Source organism: Hevea brasiliensis, chromosome 1, assembly GCF_030052815.1.
Source record: "Hevea brasiliensis isolate MT/VB/25A 57/8 chromosome 1, ASM3005281v1, whole genome shotgun sequence".
Lineage (NCBI taxonomy): Eukaryota > Viridiplantae > Streptophyta > Magnoliopsida > Malpighiales > Euphorbiaceae > Hevea > Hevea brasiliensis.
In genome coordinates this window covers 648,607-661,986 of record NC_079493.1, presented here as the reverse complement: position 1 = coordinate 661,986, position 13,380 = coordinate 648,607, and the positions used below count along the sequence as shown (strand labels likewise).

The 13,380-nt window shown below is 39.3% G+C and overlaps 1 protein-coding gene across 1 annotated transcript; it reads left to right on the top strand.

Moving 5' to 3' along the window:
* Positions 1-10,092: 10,092 nt before the first annotated feature.
* On the top strand, positions 10,093-12,789 carry LOC110662439 (60S ribosomal protein L10a-2). The gene is made up of 6 exons (XM_021821403.2): positions 10,093-10,198; positions 10,319-10,367; positions 10,798-11,017; positions 11,805-11,970; positions 12,103-12,308; positions 12,465-12,789. Exons 2-6 carry the CDS (start codon positions 10,363-10,365, stop codon positions 12,516-12,518), a joined length of 651 nt encoding a protein of 216 aa, XP_021677095.1. The 5' UTR covers positions 10,093-10,198; positions 10,319-10,362; the 3' UTR covers positions 12,519-12,789.
* Positions 12,790-13,380: the final 591 nt, after the last annotated feature.

Here is a 13,380-nt window from a genome sequence, read left to right as displayed (position 1 = left end):
AAGGTTCTGCCACTCAGGGTAGGGGTCAAGCTTGGGTTTTCACCCTGACCCACCAGGATGCTCAGGCTTCCAATGCAGTTGTGGCAGGTATTCTTCTGGTCTGTTCTTATGAGGCTCGTGTTTTGATAGATCCGGGTGCTACGCACTCATTTGTCTCCCCTGTGTTTGCCATAAGGTTGGGTAGAAACCCTACAACTTTAGAGTGCCCTTTGTCAGTAGCTACCCCACTTAGTGACAACATAGATGTAGATCTAGTTTTTCCGGGTAGCCCAGTGGTAGTGGATGGAAAGATCCTCCCAGCAGACTTGGTTCCTCTACCAGTAATGGATTTTGATGTAATCCTGGGGATGGATTGGTTGTCAACTCACTATGCTACTTTAGACTGCAGAAACAAAAAGGTGTATTTCCACATACCTGGTGTGGAAGAGTTTAGCTTTGATGGTGACAGGAGCGTGGCTCCATATAATTTGGTGTCAGCAATTAGTGCTAGAAAAATATTGAGGCGTGGATGCCAAGGGTATTTGGCATTGGTGAGAGATACATCTGTAGAAGGTGTCAGCATGGAAAATGTTCCTGTTATCAGAGAATTTATGGATGTCTTCCCAGAGGAGCTTCCAGGGTTGCCACCAGGAAGGGAAATAGAGTTTTGCATTGATGTTGTGCCGGGTACAAACCCCATATCCATGCCACCTTACAGGATGGCACCAGCAGAATTGAAAGAGCTGAAGGAGCAACTACAGGAGCTTTTGGACAAGGGTTTCATACGTCCGAGCACTTCACCCTGGGGTGCTCCTGTTCTATTTGTTAGAAAGAAGGATGGGTCATTGAGGTTGTGTATCGACTACGCATACCGAACAAGGTGACTGTGAAGAACAAGTATCCACTTCCTCGGATCGATGATTTGTTTGATCAGCTCCAAGGAGCTAGATTCTTTTCCAAGATAGACCTGCGATCAGGCTACTATCAGTTGAGAATCAGGAATGAGGACGTGTCCAAAATGGCTTTCAGGACAAGATATGGTCATTATGAGTTCTTGGTGATGTCTTTTGGACTCACTAATGCACCAGCAGCCTTCATGGACTTGATGAACAGGGTGTTCAAGCCATTTTTAGACCGTTTTGTCATCGTATTCATAGATGACATTTTGGTATACTCTCAGACCGAGGAAGAACACGTGTGGCACTTGAGGATGGTGTTGCAGACTTTGAGGGAGCACCAGCTATATGCCAAATTTTCAAAATGTGAATTTGGCTAGAAAGCATCTCATTCTTGGGGCATGTGGTTTCTAGTGACGGTATTCAAGTGGATCCCAAGAAAATTGAAGCTGTAACTGATTGGCTTAGGCCTACAACAGTCATTGAGGTGCGAAGTTTTCTGGGTTTAGCTGGCTACTATAGGTGTTTTGTACAAGATTTCTCCAGGATAGCGGCTCCCCTAACTAAGTTGACCAGGACGAATGTTCCATTCATTTGGACTGATGACTGTGAGGTGAGTTTCCAGAAGCTTAAGGAGTGTCTAACCACCGCTTTGTGTTGACACTACTCGTGAGTGGTGAAGGATACCCCGTGTAGTGTGACGCCTCCAGAGTTGGCCTAGGGTGTGTTTTGATGCAGAATGGAAAGGTAGTGGCTTATGCTTCAAGGCAGCTGAAGAGGCATGAGCAGAACTACCCCACCCATGATTTGGAAATGGCGGTTGTAGTCTTTGCACTAAAAATCTGGAGACACTACCTGTATGGTGAAGTGTGCGAGATATACACCGACCATAAGAGCTTGAAGTACATCTTCCAGCAGAGGGATTTAAACTTGAGACAGAGGAGATGGATGGAGCTTCTGAAAGACTATGATTGCACCATCCAGTACCACCCTGGGAAGGCCAATGTTGTAGCAGATGCCTTGAGCAGAAAATCTTACAGCGCTTTGGCGCACATTTCAGTAGAGAAGAGACCATTGATTCAGGAGGTACATGAGTTGATGGATCAAGGTTTAATCCTAGATCTTTCAGATGAGGGGGTATTGTTGGCTCACTTTTCAGTGAGGCCAGACTTGAGGGACAGAGTTAGAGTTTCCCAGCACAGAGACCAACAACTGATGAAGATTATAGAAAGAGTACAGCAAGGTGAAGGTGGTGAGTTTGGGTTTTCCAATGATGGAGCCCTAGTGCAAGGTTCTAGGATATGTGTGCCCGATGTGGACAACCTCAGGAATGAAATCATGCAAGAGGCACACTACACACTTTACAGTGTCCACCCAGGTTCCACCAAGATGTACCATGATGTGAAAGATAGCTATTAGTGGAATGGCATGAAGAGAGACATAGCAGACTTTGTGTCCAAGTGCTTGACTTGTCAGAAGGTGAAGTTTGAACAACAGAGACCGTTAGGGAAGCTGCAAGAGCTCCCTATCCCAGAATGGAAGTGGGAAATGATCACTATGGATTTTGTGACTGGGTTGCCTCGTACCACGCGAGGATGTGATTCGATATGGGTAATTGTAGACCGCTTGACCAAATCAGCTCACTTCTTACCTGTGAAGACTACATATTCTGTGGCACAGTATGCCCGGCTCTACATTCGAGAAATAGTCAGATTGCATGGAGTTCCGGCTTCCATAATATCTGACAGAGGGCCCCAGTTCACTTCTCGGTTTTGGAGAAAGTTGCAGGAGGCACTTGGCACACAGTTGAACTTCAGTACGGCTTTCCACCCTCAGACAGACGGACAGTCCGAAAGGACAATCCAAACACTGGAAGACATGCTTCGCATGAGTGTCTTGGATTTTGGAGGTCAATGGGATGAGCAGCTAGCTTTGGTGGAGTTTGCCTACAACAACAGTTATCACTCCAGCATAGGGATGGCACCCTATGAGGCATTATATGGAAGAAAGTGTAGGTCTCCTCTGTGTTGGACAGAAATGGGGGAAGCAAAGGTGCATGATGTAGACCTAGTGCAGTACACTTCAGAGGTAGTTCCTTTAATCAGGGAACGACTGAGGACAATTTCAAGAGGCGTAAGAGTTATGCAGACCCAGACGGAGGGATGTGGAGTTTGCAGTGGGCGACTATGTATTCCTGAAGGTTTCTCCAATGAAGGGAGTCATGAGATTTGGAAAGAAGGGCAAGTTGGCACCTCGGTATATTGGACCTTTTGAGGTTACTGATAGAGTTGGAGCAGTTGCCTACCGGTTGGAGCTACCACCCAACCTTTCTCACGTTCATCCCGTGTTTCACATCTCCATGCTCAGGAAATACATTCCCGATCCTTCTCATGTACTGCAGCCGGATGTGATAGAGCTAAAGGAGAACTTGACATTTGAGGAGCAGCCTGTAGCCATAGTGGACTACCAAGTGAGACAGCTGAGATCCAAACAGATCCCTATGGTTAAGGTTTTGTGGAGGAGTCAGTCAGTGGAAGAGTGCACCTGGGAGTCAGAACGGGATATGCGTAGCAAGTACCCTTATCTGTTCAATGTATAATCATGTGCTTTATTCTGCCTTGTGTAAAATTCGAGGACGAATTTTCTGTAAGGGGGGAAGAATGTAACACCCCAAAATTTTAAATTTTATGAGCATTTTTGGTATTTTAATTTTATTTAAATTTTAGGAATTTTTTTGAGATTTTTCGGATTTTAAAAATCGGGTTCGATTTTCCAAAAATATAAACTTTGATGATTTTTAAAAATTAATTTAAAGACCACGTGGCAAAACTAAAAATATATTTGGAGTCTATGTATTTTTTTGAGTTTTCTGGAATTTTTTCGGAATTTTTGGACCTCATTTTCGGTCCCGAGGAAGAGTAAAAATTTAAAATTTTGTATTCTGAATCGAACCGGCCGAATCGAATAGGACCGGATCGGACCGGTCAATCGGACCGGCCTTTTCCTTCTTCCCTTTTTCTTCCCCGCGCGCGTCGTTCCCTCTCCCTTTTCTCTCTCTTTTCTCTCTCCTCCCTCCCCGCCACCACCTCCGCCACCCAGTAGCCGCCGCCACCCTGCCACCCCAGAACGGCCGGAAAACGCGCGCGATCTCCCTCCCTCGCGCGCGCGGCGTTTCGGCTTCCCCGGCCAAATCCGGCCGATCCGGCCACCAATTGGACCGGGTCTTGTGTCTAAAATCATCTACTCGGCGAGAGCTTTCCATAGACACCAAGAACGCCGAAATCCATCAAGCGGTTTGTCCGATTTTTGCTCGGGAAGATTTTAGCCCATTTTCAATTTTGGGCTAGATTTCTCGAAAACCGTGAATCCCACGAGAAAACCGAGGGTACCAGCAGGCTCCACTCGTCGAGAGCTTCGCGGCGACATAAATTTCAAATTTTTCCGACACCGTTTTTCGGTGGGTCCCACGAAACTTCGCAGTGTTTTTCCGAGCATTTAATGAGCTTAGAAAATTCTGAAAAATTTATGTACTAACCCCCGTGTTATGGGCTTCGTGTAGGTATCCTCGATTCGCGGAAATTCGACAGTTGACCTGATGCGAAATTCGCCGAACGCACCGTTATCGAGAAAATTCTCGAATTGGACCGAGGTTTTGGCTAGCCCCCATTGTCGACGTCGAGCACGTTCGAAGTCGATTGGCAAAGGTAAACCCGAACCTTGCTTTTTCGTAATTTTCTAGTGCTTAAATAGGAATAAAAATCCATAAAATATTCGTGGTGGCTTAGAAAATTATGATTCTTTTTGCAATTGCCTAGTAATATTGCTAAGGACCGCGGGGCAAAGTTTTAGAATTTTTAGAGCTTATTTGGGCAGTTTTTGCAAAAATGATCAACTATAGGGACTAAATTGAAATTTTACATATTGTGATGGATGATTGATTTGATGGGCCCAGGAGGGGCTGTGTGATGTGATTAAGTTGTGGATATATGGATTGTGAGTATAGAAGTGTGTTTTGAGCCCTTTTGCAGGTTGGGTAGGTCCTAGGTATAGGGGAGACTCTGTCGGATTTTCGGCACGACTTAGGACGTATTGGTCTTTTTCTTTGTTTGTATTGAGTTAGATTGTATTAAATAATTGTAATATAATTGTCAGGTGAGCCGGGACAGCCTTCTTCCTCCGCCCAGCCGCCACAGTGATTGTCGTCAAGTCTATGAGTAAAATATTAATTTTAACTGTAATTTCGATATTATTATATGTTCAAGCATGCCCATGCATCACTTATATGCATATATTTATGTAGTTAAACTCTAGGCACGATTTATGATGCATTGATAACTGTTAAAGTGCCATGATATTGTTGTGGTAATTTGGAGCAGTGTGCGTGCATTGGCGTGCGTGTGATGTGGTGTGGACTATGGATAGGACGGGTAGTCACGGCTTGAGTTCTTCGCTGGGACCCTATCCTTCGAGGGGTAGTCACGGCTTGAGTTCTTCGCTGGGACCCTCAATTTGGTTTATTAAGCGAAAGTCCGGCTTGAGTTCTTCGGCACGTGTTGGATTTAAGAGAGTCGTATAGGGATCAGCTCCCATATGTTATGATTGATGCTACAGGGTGCGTGAGTGCTCCAAATTACCTTTTTGATGTTATGATGTGAAAATGATGTTGATGTTGCATTTCACTCTACAGGGTGCATTAGTTTTAGATAGTTATAGAGATTGTGGTTAAAATTGATATTTTACTCTGAGTCGACGCCACTCTGCTCAATATTTTTCAGGCTATAGGAGGATTTTATTTTGGTTAACCTGCTTTTCTCCTTCGCAGATTGTTTATCAATATTTGTGTAATTTTATTTACTCCTAGAATTTTCGCATGTGTTAGAAGTATTTATTTAATTATGGTCTGTAATATTATTATCATGTTGGACCTGTAAACGTAAAATGATATGCATGTTTGATGGATTGGATGAGGGAGCTGAGCTCCCATTTATTTTTATGAGGATATGAGTATGTGGAGGGTGAGCTGAGCTCCCCAATTGAGTATTTATTGTGTTTACAGGTCGGGTGAGTCGAAAACTCCCCGTTGGAAAGTCCATTTTATGGCCGGACTCTGTCCGTTTGTTTTCTTGATATTGGGCCCAAATGGGCCTTAGAGTTGGGTTAATGAACAGTTAGGCTTACTACGGGCCTCGGGGGCTTTAGGCTGGCCCAGGTCCTAGTGCCGGTCCGGCCCATAGGTTGGGTCGTGACATCATTAATCCAACTCTAAGGCCCATTTAGGCCCAATTTCAAGAAATCAACCGGAGAGAGTCCGGCCATAAAATGGAGCTTTCAACGGGGAGTTTTTAACTCACCCGACCTATAAACACAATAAATAATCAACTGGGGAGCTCAGCTCACCCTCCACATACTCATATCATCATAAAATAAATAGGAGCTTAGCTCCTCATCCAACCCATCAAACATGCATAAAGTTATGCGTCTACAGGTCCAACATGATAATAATATTACAGACCCAATCAAATAAATATTTCTAACACATGTGGAAATTCTAGAAGTTTATAGAATTACACAAACATAAATAGATGACCTGCGAGGGAGAAAAGCAAGTTAACCTCAAAAATATCCTCCTGTGGCCTGGAAAAATATTGAACAGGAGTGAGCGTTCGAGTCAGAGAGTAAAATATCAATTTTAACCATAATCTCTATAACTATCTAATACTAATGTACCCTGTAGAGTGAAATGCAACATCAGCAATAAATTCACATCATAACAGCAAAAAGGTAACTTGGAGCACTCACACACTCAGTAATATCATTCATAATATATGGGAGCTGATCCCCTATACAGCTCTTTTAAATCCAACCTGTGCCAGTGAAGAACTCAAGCCGGACTTTCGCTTAATATACCAAATCGGGGTCCCAGCGAAGAACTCAAGCCGTGACTACCCCCGAAGGACCGGGTCCCAGCGAAGATCTCAAGCCGTGTCTACCCGTCCTATCCATAGTCCACACCACATCACACGCACGCCAACGCACGCACACTGCTCCAAATTACCACAACAACATCTATGGCACTTTAACAGTTATGAATGCAACATAAATCGTGCCTAGAGTTTAACTACATAGATATATGCATATAAGTGATGCATGGACATGCTTGAACATATAATAATATCGAAATTACAATTAAAATTAATATTTTACTCACAAATTTGACAGCAATCACTGTGGCGGCTGGACGGAGGAAGAAGGCTGTCCCGGCTCACCTGACAATTACATTACAATTATTTAATACAATTGACTCAATACAAATCAAGAAAAGATCAAATACGTCCTAAGTCGTGCCAAAAATCCGGCAGAGTCTCCCCTATACCTAGGACCTACCCAACCTGCAAAAGGCTCAAAACACACTTCTATATTCACAATCCATATATCAACAACTCAATCACATCACACAGCCCCTCCTGGGCCCATCAAATCAATTATCCATCACAATATATAAAATTTCAATTTAGTCATTATAATTGATCATTTTTGTAAAAATTGCCCAAACAAGCTCTAAAAATTCTAAAACTTTGCACCACGGTCCTTAGTAACATTACTAGGCTATTGCAAAAAGAATCAAAATTTTCTGAGCTACCACGAATATTTTATGGATTTTTAATCCTATTAAAGCACTAGAAAATTACGAAAAAGCAAGGTTCGGGTTTACCTTTGCTTGCCCGACTTCGGGACGCGCCGACGCCCGACAATGATGGGGTAGCCAAAACCTCGATCCAATCCGGAGACTTTTCCAGAATTCGATGCTGTTCGCCGAAAATTCACATCGGACAATCACAAATTTCCGCGAATTGAAGATACCTACACGAAGCCCACAACACGGGGGTTAGTACATAAATTTTACAGAATTTTCTAAGCTCATTAAGTGCTCGGAAAAGTATTGCGAAGTTCCGTGGGACCCACCGAAAAACGGTGTCAGAAAAATTTGAAATTTATATCGCCGCGAAGCTCTCGATGAGTGGAGCGCTCTGGTACTCTCGGTTTTTTTGTGGGGTTCACGGTTTGCGAGAAATCTAGCCCAAAAGTCAAAATGGGCTAAAACTTCCTGAGCAAAAATTGGACAACCCGCTTGATGGATCTCGGCGTTCTTGGTGTCTATGGAAAGCTCTCGATGAGTAGATGGATTTAGACACCAGACCCGGTTTGATTGGTGGTCGGATCGGCCGAATTTTGACCGAAGACGGCGGTTACGCCAAGGCCGCGCCGCGGCGAAGTTTTGCCGCTACGGGCGTGGCCGAGCCGGGTGGCCGAGGACTCGCGCTGCAGTCGGGTGACAGAGGCAAGCGCGGCAAGGAGAGGAGGGAGGAGAGAGAAAATGGGAGAGAATGAGAGGAAGGTCGAGACGCGCGGAAGAAAAAGAGAAGAAGAAGAAGTAGCGGTCCGATCCGGTTCGGTTCGATTCGGTCGGTTCGATTCGAAATACAAAATTTTAAATTTTTACTCTTTCTTGGGACCAAAAACGAGGTCTAAAAATTCCGAAAAAAATTTCAGAAAACTCAGAAAAATGTGTAGACTCCAAATATATTTTTAGTTTTATCATGTGGTCTTTAAATTAATTTTTAAAAATCATCAAAGTTTATATTTTCGAAAAATCGAACCCGGTTTCTAAAATCTAAAAAATTTCAAATAATTTCCTAAAATTCAAATAAAATAAAATATCAATATTTATCCAAAAATAATAAATTTAAAAATTATGGGTGTTACAGAACTAGACTAAGCAAGACGAAGCTTGCTTAATTCCTTCATGTCTTATCCTATTTTATCAACTAGCTAGCCTTGGCCTATGCACAGTAATTAATATGATAAATAATCGATTCATCTACTAATTGGCAATATACATTTGAATATGTAATTTTCAAGATTACAATGTCAATTTCTTTTTTAAGGAAAATTATGAATGACTTGAAATTTTGTTAATTTCTTCACCTTTCAGTTCTTTCACTTTTTTTTTTATTAAATGAAGATTTATAACCCCACAAGTAAAAAAATGACAAAAAGAAAAAGAATTACGTTCCCACCAACTAAAACGATGGCATGACCCTCTTTGTTGTGTTGTATATACATAAACAATAATCTATATCATACTATATATTTATTTAAAATTTTATAATGAATTTTATCCTATAATGATAATTTAAAAAAATATAATTTTATTTAAGATTTCATGAAAATCATATCTTAAATACAACTACATAGGAATTAATTAACCACACAAAGAGGTGAAAAATATCCTCCTTTTTTTTTTTTTTGTTCCATGAAAAATATCCCTTTGTTCTCTAGCCTTATTGCCTTTTCCTAGAGATTTATTTTGCCTATCTTTCCCTAATAAACTCTTCTATGAGGTTCTAAGCTGCTCCCTCAAATAATTTACACTATCTTCCGTGGCAAACTTCATCATAATATTTAGAGGGACTAAATAAAATTAAAAAATAATTTATTTATTATTTATATTCACTCATAATTAAAAAATATGTATATATTTATACACAATTGAAAATATTTTTTGTAAATGAAATGAAACATTAAAATATTTTTAATTTTTTTTTAATTTTAAGTTCCCCCCATAAGACAAGATATATCAATTATCAATTTATATAGGCATCAATTTAGTCTCTACAATTATAATGCTTTTTATCATTGGGAATCCATTGCAATTCTACAAATTTACAACACTTAATTAATAATATTTAAATTGTATTTAAAATTATAAAATTTTAAATATAAACTTTAGTAATCTCTTATAATAAAAAAAATAATAAATAAATTTTATGATGGAAGTGAATATCTAAATTTGTGAATTTAATAATTATGGTGATTATATTCTATTGAATAACATTATAAAAAACTATTGTATATATTTATCCATAAAAAATAATAATTTATTTATTGAATGGTCATTATCTATAAATTTGATTTGTTTGGTTTTGAAATTCATTGCAAGTATAATAATTAAATATATATATATATATATATATATATATTATATTTTCTAAAAAATATTATTTTTATAATTGAATTAATGCCCAAAATAGTTAATAATAAAATTGAAGACAATTACCAAAAAAATAAAAATTCAAAAGGCCTAATAGAAGAAGTAGCCCATAAAAAAGATAGAGATTCAAACGGATTCAAATTGTAATTGGCCCAACCCAATCGCTAATGAAGATCCCTAGGGTTCTCAGCAGCTTAAGGTTTGTGCCGTATAAATTCATCTATTAGCCAGCTTTCTCATCCCTAGCTAGGGTTTTTCTTCATTTTGTCAGGTTTGCACGGCCTCTCTTCTCATCTTCTACATCTCAATTCTACTCCTACCATTAAATCTCTGTTTCTTTCTGCAGCTTCCTGAGTTATTTGATTACTGGGTTGAATTTTTTTTTTCACAGGGAAGAAAGAAACCTGTAGGATCCTTTCTTGAAAGCTTCCAATCATGAGGTAGTGGGAAGATCTCAGCTCTTGTTATTTTCATAGTTTTATATTCTGTATCTTGTTTGAAAGGTTACATTTCTAGTGTCTATTGCCTCTTATTGAAAAATGATTACTCTTCAGTGTTGATGGAATGTAGTTGTTTAATGTAATGGGATTTATGGTATTTTTATTGTTTTATTGGAAGCTCTTTTTATTGATTATTCTACTTTTATATCCAAATGGAAGTGGGTTGTTGCTATTTAGGCCGATTACAGATTGGTAATTATTTTATACATCTATAGAATATTTATGGTATATGATGTGTTTTGTAGCAAAATTGACGGCATGCATTGTTTGTCTTCTATCTGGAAGTTCTTTTATGGCATGTGATGATGACCATCGTGTTTGGTTCATGCTGTATTTTCTGCTCAATATTGGAAATTTTCCTTTATTGCAGTAAGCTTCAGAGTGAGGCATTGAGAGAGGCCATCTCTACTATTATGGCTTCTTCCAAAGAGAAGAAGCGGAACTTCACTGAGACAATTGAGCTCCAAATTGGGCTCAAGAATTATGATCCCCAGAAGGATAAGCGTTTCAGTGGCTCAGTGAAGCTGCCACATATTCCCCGCCCCAAAATGAAAATTTGCATGCTTGGAGATGCTCAGCATGTAGAGGAGGTATTATGCCATTGCACTTGCTTAATGTTTTAGAGTTGCCAATGCTGTGGTTTTGGGTGTTACAAGTTTTTAACAGATAATGTGATCTTTTTGGCATGTTGGAACTTGGATGGTAGTTTTTTTATCTCATACAAATAGCACGAAAAATTAAACGTTGCTTCTTTGAGGGAGTATTTTGCAGAGTGCTCGTGTTTCTGAGATTATATGATAGATAAACACTATTGTGCTAAATACACTTTATCAGTTATTGGAAAATTTTTTCTTCAGTTCCTTTTCTTGCTCACTAACTCCTGTGTTATTTGTTGCCATGTTGTAATTTTTGTACGGCCCTACAAATTTGTTTATTTCTTTACTTTTTCTTTGTATCAATGATCAGTAATCCATACTGCATTGTTGTGCGATATTTATAGTTTACTGAGTTGGTAAAACTTTCCTGCCAGAACTTCTTTAATCATGTGCATCAACTGTTACTGTAATCATTTCAAAATTCAATCTTTTTCTTCTGTTGCAAGCTTTCATGAAATATATATGTATTCAAACTTTTATTGTTTTCTTTTCAATGTTTCTTCCTATCTGGACATCTAGAGCACAATGCTTCTTTGTAGCTTGTTCTGTATTCTTATTTTGTGGATGTTTCACCCTCTTTTTCGTAAGTCAAGTGTGGAGTGTTATGGGGTTGTGAAAATGGATGTATTTGTTTTCAGTCAAGTTAATAGTGATATGCATTTCATTGTCAAATGATTTTAATAATTAACTGGAATTGCTTTTTTTTTTTCCCCCTGGGCAGGCAGAAGGAATAGGTTTACAATGGATGGATGTGGAAGCATTGAAGAAGCTAAACAAAAACAAGAAATTGGTCAAGAAGCTTGCCAAGCAGTACCATGCGTTTTTGGCTTCAGAATCAGTCATCAAGCAGATTCCTCGTCTTCTGGGCCCTGGTCTCAACAAGGCAGGCAAGTTTCTTGAGAGTAGATCGTGTTTGTTTTTAGCTGTTGGAGTTAATTGTAGATGTGTAGAAATGTTGATTGGCCTTTTGGATTTGATATAATATCTTATGTTTTGCTTCAATTCTTGCGTCAATGCAGGGAAGTTCCCTACCCTTGTCACCCACCAAGAGTCCCTAGAGTCTAAAGTTAATGAAACAAAAGCAACAGTGAAGTTCCAATTGAAGAAGGTACTTTGCATGGGAGTGGCTGTTGGTAACTGTGCTATGGAGGAGAAGCAGGTCTTCCAAAATGTACAAATGAGCGTCAATTTCCTAGTTTCTTTGTTGAAGAAAAACTGGCAGAATGTGAGTGCTAATGACTATAGTATAAGCTTTTACTTTGCATTGCTTATTAATTTCAGTCTTCTTTTTCAGTTCAATGTATTATTACAAAGTTGTCTTCATATTAGTTTTAGGTCCTATCATGTGTTAAATAATTTTTTTGTTTTTGGTGGAAATCAGGTTAAGTGCCTGCACCTCAAGACTACCATGGGGGCGCCACAACGCATCTTTTAAGGAGTACTTTCATTTTGGAGTTGTGTACCAGATATCTAGAATTTCTTGATGCTTACAGGAGTATTTTACTTGAATGATCAGTTTTTGGATATGGATGGCTGTTCTGTTTTGTTTTGTTGAAATTGCTAGTAATGATATAATTTTAGACTTGCTTAGAGTTTTTTATTAGAGTTGTGAACTTGATTTCTTTGCTTGTAGTCAAATGTTTAATGGTGCCTCATACATGCTATTGGTCAATATATGATGGATCTCAAATGATTTTGATGGTGTACATCATCAGAGTCTGAGAGGTGGTTTGATTCCTATAGGTTTGGGGTTTTTTTTTTCCTGAATCGCTAATTTAGCATTACAAGGCCCCGAGAGGGCATCTTAAACATGAACATTATGAAGGGGGAATGGGGTGCAGCAAGCCAGTTACATGGAAACTGATTGATAAACGTAGGCTTGGCAAGACAGCTCTGAACTTGTAAAAGAAAAAGCTTATATGGCTGGTATATTTTGTTTCCAAGCATATGCGCTTGTCGGGGAAGTCTCATTTGCATCTTATTTCATGGTCAGCTCTGCTAAAGACACCAATCTTAAGGTTTTTGGTGTATGGGAAAAAGCGGTTTCCAGAAGAGTGATGTTAAAATCTTTACTGGCCTGAATTCATTACTTAATTTTTTATCTTTGTACATGTCAAAAAAAAATAGTGATACTCTTTAGCAACGGGAAGTTTTATAACTTAATAGGCATTTATAGTTGGTTTAATTTTTTTAAAAAAATTGTTGATAAGAATTGTTCACTTGTGATGATTCCTTTCTAAAGGTCAATTTGTCTTCCCTTAGAAAAGGAGGGAAAAAAAGGGCTATACGTCTCAAGT

Coding starts and splice junctions, on each gene's coding strand:
- LOC110662439 (XM_021821403.2), top strand. Junction 11,018..11,804: donor ATGCTCAGCATGTAGAGGAG/GTATTATGCCAT, acceptor CCCCCTGGGCAG/GCAGAAGGAATAGGTTTACA. Junction 12,309..12,464: donor TGAAGAAAAACTGGCAGAAT/GTGAGTGCTAAT, acceptor GGTGGAAATCAG/GTTAAGTGCCTGCACCTCAA.